Source organism: Rhincodon typus, unplaced genomic scaffold (assembly GCF_021869965.1).
Source record: "Rhincodon typus isolate 14 unplaced genomic scaffold, sRhiTyp1.1 hic_rhity00006020, whole genome shotgun sequence".
NCBI classification, from domain to species: domain Eukaryota; kingdom Metazoa; phylum Chordata; class Chondrichthyes; order Orectolobiformes; family Rhincodontidae; genus Rhincodon; species Rhincodon typus.
In genome coordinates, this window is record NW_025971658.1 from 2998 (window position 1) to 10436 (window position 7439).

Below are 7439 nucleotides of genomic sequence, written 5' to 3' on the forward strand. Positions count from 1 at the left end.
TATGTTATCGGAAGGATCACAAAAGTACTGGAGAGTGTGCAAATGAGGATTACTAGAATGTTGCTGTGATTATTTTGTGCAAAATAACGACAGAAATTGAGCATTAATGTACTCTGCTCCAAGGAGAACAATGTTCAAAGTCAGTGAATGAGGAAAGACTGTCAGAGTGATCACTAACCAAAGGACACAGATTCAATTAACTTGATAATGAACCAGAGACAATAAAAGGAAAAAAAAAGATTATCCAGCAAGTTACAATCTGGAATGCACTGAAAAGGAGATGGAAGCAGATTCTGTAGTAATTTTCAACAGCAAATTGGATAAATAATTTAACTGGTAATGATTGTGAGGCTTTGGTGAAAAATAGGAGGAATGTAGTTGTTCAGAAATGTAGAGCTGAATTATGACAGGTTAAATAGCCTGCTTCAGAGCTCTATCATTCTGCATAATTAAACATACACAAAATGTATGCGTTGTAAATGTATGCCTGCATGTGACCGTGTATTTATAACACATTGTATAATTTAAAAACTCACCGTCCCATGAAGAAATGAGGTGAAGCTATTAAAAAAGTTCCAATAGCCATTACCACACTTCCAATTGCAATTAGCCTGGGCCTGTGAAACTTTGCTCCAAAGTAGCTCACAAATACAATCACCAACAGGTTCCCTTAGCCAAAAAGAGATAAACAAAGTAGACCATCTTGTTAATAACATGCAAGTTTGGTTTCTGTTCTGTTTGAGAATTTTTGGATCAGTACTCACCGATTTCAAAACTTCCATCAACAACACCAATGAGTGAACTTGGAATATCGAAGCGTCTCTCTATCTGCGTTATTGTACTCTTCATATAGCTCCCTGATAACGCTTTTGCAAAGTACAAGCAGGACAAGGCCGCAAGAAATAACTATGAAAATGCGAGATAGTTGTTAATAAATGCTCATTGGTTTTGTTAATTTAAATCGGAAATCATCAAAACATATCTCCATGTTAAAAAGAATAGCTCCTTCTGCTTTGTCAGGATAAATAATGCTACAGTGATGAAGAGTCATGTTCCCGATCCAGCTCAAAGTAGGGAAAAGAAGCTGATACACATTTCATCTGATATTTGGCCATTTAGTGCACTATTTAATTTCTTGTTGCTTGTTCTGGGGCAGTGCTCTAGGCAAAGATCTATGCATATAAACAGGTATTCCCAGGGCTGATTGGATTGTACAAATGCATTTCCACAGAAGTAAGATTTGCAAATACGATTTTGAGAATATTTCTCAATCTTTTCTCTTGTCTTTCAACCCCCACACATTTCTGTTTTCAGTTGGGTTCTTGCACATGTTTTATGGCGTCATTGACTGTTTGATCCATCAGCAGTAGTGGGCAACATTTCTGGCCTGGTAACATTAGCACCACACAAGTGTCAATGATCATTATGGAGCCCTAGCGAAACTAGAATGAATGGAAATCGGGGGATATACTCTCCAGTGGTTGGAGTTATACCTAGCACAAAGGAAGATGGTTGTGGTTGTTGGAGTTCAGTCCTGTCAGCTCCAGGATATCTGTGCCAGAGTTCCTCAGGGTAGAGTCCTAAGCTCAACCATCTTCAGCTGCTTCAATGAACTTCCTTCCTTCTACCCTAAAGGTAAAAATGGGGATGTTTGCTGATGAATGCACATTATCCAACACCATTCATGGCTCCTTCAATACTGAAGGAGTCTCTGTCCAAATGCAGCAAGGCCTGAACAATGCCCAGGCTTGGGTTGATAAGTGGCAGGTATCACTCACACCACACAAGTACCAGGCAATGACTACCTCTGATAAGATAGAATCTAACCACCCCCTCTGACATTTAATAGCATTACCATTGTTGAATTCCCCAAACCCTAATCCTCGGGGTTACCATTGACCAGAAACTGGACTGGAATAGCCATATAAATACGATGGTTACAAGAGCAGGTCACAGGCTACTTATCCTGAAACTGAACTCCTTCCTCCCCAAAGCTTGTTCATCATCTACAAGGCACAAGTCGGGAGTGTGATGGAATGTTCTTCACTTGCCTGGATGGGTGAAGCTCCAACAGTACTCAAGAAGCTTGACACCATCCAGGACAAGTCAGTTTGCTGGATTTGCACCACATTCACAAACATCCACCCCCACCGCCACCAAAGCTCAATAGCATTAGTGTATACCATCTGGCCACCTACCAAACTCACAACCACTGTCATCCAGTAAATCAGGACTGGCAGATACACAGGCGCATCATGACTGGGAATTTCCTTTCCAAGCCATTCACCATCCTGAATTGAAAAGATGTCACCATTCCTTCAGTGTCGCTGGGTCGAAATCCTGGATCTCTTCCCTAACAACATTGTGGGTCAACTTACACTAAATGGAATGCAGCGGTTCAAGAAGTCCACTCACCTCCATGTTCTCATGGGAAACTAGGGCTGACCCAGCCAGCAGTGAGTAAATGAATGAGTAAACGTCACATTTAACTTGTCCTTCTTGGAGGATGAGGGAAATAATGAAGGGTCGGACTGTGACAGCAATTAGTGCGCGCTCACATTTTTAAGTTCCATTACGTCTAAGAAAATATTTTTTGCTTAGACATATTGTCAAATGTTTTTTTCTAAAATTTTCACAGGTCTCTTTATCCTCTATAAGTTGAGCCTCAGTGGTGAGAATACAGAGCAGAATTCAAGGTCTGCCCTCTATATTGCCTCATTCAAGTATGATGGCCTTAAACTTATACTCTAACCCAATTTGACAATATAGGAATATATTTTGTCTTCTCTACATAAGTTATAAGGAGAGGCTGGATAGGCTGAGTCTTTTTTCACTAGAGCTTAGGAGGTTGAGAGGTGACCTTATAGAAATTTATAAAATAATAAGGGGTATAGATAAGGTGAGTGGCAGGTGATTTTCCTAGGGTGGAGGATTTCAAAACTAGGGCTTATATTTTTAAGGTGAGAGGAGATTTGAAAAAGACATAAAGGGAAATTTTCTTTGCACAGAGACTGGCTCCTGTGTGAAATGAACTTCAGAGGAAGTGGTGGATGTCGGTACAGTTACAACATCTAAAAGACATTTGGATAAGTATATGAATAAAAAATGTTTGGAGGGATATGGGCCAAGCGCAGGCAGGTGGGACTAGTTTAGTTTGGGATTATGTTTCACATGGACTGTTTGGACCGGAGGGTTTGTTTCTGTGCTATTTGACTCTATGACTATGACTCTACATGATTGGCCATTGTGGACCCATTGACAGGCTGATGTACAAAAGGTCCCCAGACTCTCTAAAACATTGGCAAAGAGGCTGGAAACTCAAATGGCGCACCCTCAGAGAGTGACGAGTGAAAAAAGGGATGGGCAGAATACCTATGCTTTACTCTTGATCTGAAATTATCCATCCAAAATTATTCTTCAAAGACAGACTCTAAGTTTTAAATAAAGTGAATGGCATGCATGCAGCCTTCCGCATCCAAAAATTTGCTTGCCAAAGTTTGGACTGAATTTCTTTGGTTGCCGATGCATACCATTGATAAGCTGCTGTCGTCTGCCCACTAGAACAGCAGGAATAATACAATGAACAGTTAACCAGATTTGATGAATCTTCTGCTGTAGCCTGAGCAGATCTGCATACTCTCAGAAAGTGATCCTGGGCGTACGTTCAAATCCTGGAGATAGGGGATGCAATATTGGGAAAGAATCACTGGCCCAGGCTTGGTAAGATGATAAGGCCTTGAAAGAAGGTGGAACTAAGCTACTCAGATTAAAGCTCTGATATTCAGGTTTATGAGAAATTTGCACAGGATATGTACTGGGGGAGGTCCCAATTTATGATTGGCCAATTTATAAATGCTTGTACTTATGAACATAATCCCAAAGAGGGGTATAATTTTAAAGATCCAACATGCAAACTTTTCCTGTGCTTATGAACAGTTACTTTATATTGTCCTGCATGGTGCTCCAACTTGGTAACAAACTGACTTGCAAATTAATTCCAGAACAGAATCTGTTCATGACCCAGGTATTGCCTGTATTTAGATATTTTCTAATCAACCTGTTTACTTTAGAGCAGGTGGGAATTTAACATGGCTTTCCTGCTCCAAAGGTTGGAACACTCTCACTTTGTCACAAGAAACCTTACAATAGGAATTTAGAAAAACTGTTAGTTGATTCAGTGCAACTAGTTTCAAAAGGTAGTGGAATTCAGCTAGGGCTCTTGTGGTGCAGTGATTGTGACCCGACCTCTGGATAAGGAGGTCTGGGTTCAAGTTCCATTTGCTCCAGATGCATCATAACATCTCCAAACAAGTTGATTAAAAACAGCTACTACACAGAGCTAGAGGTATCTGATATTGTGGCCAATACAGTTTCAAATTGTTTCTCTTTTTTCATGGATTCAATACTATGAAGCAAAAACCAAGTCAGAGTAGTCCCATTAATTAGATGGTTGGCCCAGTTCAGTTTCTGGTCAACAGGAAGACATCCTGGAAATTGAATTAAGATACTACCAAGGTTTATTTTGTGCAGTCAAGTTTGAACTTAGAGTGGACACAGTCAGGCACTAACACAATTGACCAATTGACCAAATGACCTCTTATTGTGTATATGATTGTCCCCTGGTTGACCCTGCAGACTGTTGGAAGCAGTTCAATGAAGTTTGTGTTGCCACATTCAAATTCGATCACCCTTGATGTCAGATTTATTCTGGCACAAAAAGGGCTCTCAAAGCAAACACATTTTGCTTTTGGTTGTGCAAGCGCTGAACTTTAACACTGAACAAACTACAGGGGGGATGTGGTAACTTATTTAGCAAAACACCGTAACACAAATATAAACTACTGGTTATAAAAACAAACCATGGACAAGCAGACATGTTTTACATATTATACATACAAATAATATTGCTTGCAGCATTATATAAAAATCTACAGACATGATGGCGCCTGATGCTAAGTGGACAAAGGTCTATATGTTGGGTTTGGGGCTTTAAGAGTCCATTTACCAAAGGGGGTTCAAAGAGTTTGACAAGAGCATCCAATATTTCCATACCTTCAGATTATTAAGTCGGGAGTGTTTCTCATTTGCGGGTGGGAACTCAATCTTCGAAGCAACTTTTCCTTTGAGTGAAGTTTCCATTGTGAAGCTGTAGGGTGATAGAAAGTGGACAATTCCTCACAGTGTGGGAACAGTGCTAGCGCTCGGTGAAGAAGCAATTTCTATAAATGTAAATAAATCAAGGCAGATGTCAACACACGAGTAGGCAAAATACAGTGAAATGATTAAATCTAACTAGTGAGTACTTGAGACCTCAGCTTGCTGGAAGTCCTGGTCAAAAAGAGAGGCTGACAGCTCCTGGTGCTGACCCAACTCCCTCAGTGAACCCAACCCACTACCATTAATGATCAACACACTGCCATCCCACACTGCCGAAATCCACATCCTGACATTAACCCTTCCCAATACCATTCGTGATCAAGATCAAAAATCACACACACCAGGTTATAATCCAACAGCTTTATTTGAAAGCACAAGCTTTCGGAGCTCGCCCCCTTCCTTAGGTGTAGTGAGAGAGACAGAGTATAAAGACACAGAATTTATAAGCAGAAAAGTAACAATCTCAAAACTAGTCACCTCTTGTTGAATCTTTATTCAGTTAGGAAGGAGACTCCTGATTAAAATGCAAAATAAACGACACTCACCCAATGCGGGCTTTAAATGCATTTGGGAAGCTTCTGGGACTGGGGAAGGACAAATAATTACCAAGCGCCTCTTCAATCTCAATCAGAAACCTTCCCGCACATCATTAGACGATATTTTTAAAAAAATATATACAATTGCTACTTGGAGACATATTGGACTCAAACTGTTAACTCTGTTTCTGTCTCCAAAGAGACCGCCAGCGCTGCTGACTATTTCCAGCACGTTCTGTTTTTTTTTTGATTTTACATTTTCTAACTTGCCTGAAACGTCTGTGTAAATTCCTCACACAAGCTGCTGTGTCCGTTTCGCAAGGGACTGCTGCAGTTGTTAGTAATCCAATTAAAGGTAAAGTCTTGCTGCTATAATCATTAAAACTTTCAGTTTCCGCTTGGGAGCAAATGATTAAAAAAAAACATTCTGGCATAAGTTTTGAAAACGAGGGAGGTGAGAGTGACAACCCTTGGGCATTCAGGCCACTTTCGATCCAGTGTGGCATCAAGGAGCCCAAGCAAATCTAGAATAAATAGAAATCGGGGGAGGGAAGGAATCTCTCTGCATGTTGGGTCGTACCTGACCCAGAGGGGGATTGGAGGTCAATCATGTGGGCTCCAGGGTATCTCTGCAGAAGTTCCTCAGGTTAATGCCCTCGGCCCAACTATCTTCAACAACAGTACTGAGGAAGGGTCACCGGACCCGAAACATTAACTCTGTTTTCTCCTTCACAGATGTTACCAGACCTGCTGAGCTTTGTTTTTGTTCCCAACTATCTTCAGTCGCTTCACAGAATCCCTACAGTGTGGAAGCAGGCTATCCAGCCCATCAAATCCACACCAACCCTCCAAAAAGCATCCCACCCAGAAACAACGCCTACCCTATCCCAATAAAAACCAAAAGAACTGCGGATGCTGTAAATCAGGAACGAAAACAAGGTTGCTGGAAAAGCTCAGCAGGTCTGGCAGCATCTGTGGAGCAGAAAACAGAGTTAATGTTTCGGGTCCGGTGACCCTTCCTCAGAACTGATGGTGGCTGGGAAAACGTCAGTTTATATGCAGAAAATAGGGAGGTGGGTGGGGTAGGGAGTAAATGATAAGATAGAGCCCAAAGAGAGAGAAAGACAGATGGACAGACAAAGGAGTTGCTAACGATCAGCCTGGGAGGGTGAATAGTTGTTAATGGGGACTGTTAGTGACTAGCCACAGGGGGTGTGTAGTGGCAGGTTGTGTGGTAACAAGGCCTGGTGTGTGGGGTGGGGGTCTGGGACATTGCCTTCCCTATCCCTGTAATCTTATATTTCCATGGCTAATCCACCTTGCCTGCACATCCCTGGACACTGGGAAATTTAGCACAGCCAATCTACCTACCCTGTGGGAAGAAACTGGAGCACCCGGAGGAAACATATACATACACGGGGAGAATGTGCAAACTCTGCACAGACAGTCAGCCAAGGCTGGAATCGAACCGGGTTCCCTGGCATTGAGGCAGCAGTGCTAACCACTGAGCCACAGTGCTACCCCTTCATAAGTGACATTCCCTCCATCATAAGGTCAGAAGTTGGGGTGTTCACTGATGGCACAATGTTCAGCACCATTCACAACTCCTCATATATTGAAGCAGTCCATGTTCAAATGCAACAAGATCAGGACAACATCCATTCAGAGATAGTAGGAACTGCCGATGCTGGAGAATCTGAGACAACAAGGTGTAGAGCTGGATGAACACAGCAGGCCAAGCAGCAT

General features: G+C 41.8%; 1 protein-coding gene across 1 annotated transcript; it reads right to left on the reverse strand.

Moving 5' to 3' along the window:
* Nucleotides 1-536: 536 nt before the first annotated feature.
* Nucleotides 537-6183, reverse strand: LOC109936808 (solute carrier organic anion transporter family member 1C1-like; the record flags this gene model as incomplete). Its single annotated transcript, XM_020535402.2, has 4 exons — nt 5964-6183; nt 5053-5146; nt 765-906; nt 537-669 (listed from the first exon to the last, which is right to left on the reverse strand). Coding segments are annotated over exons 1-4 (533 nt in total), but the record flags the coding sequence as incomplete, so codon positions are not given.
* Nucleotides 6184-7439: the final 1256 nt, after the last annotated feature.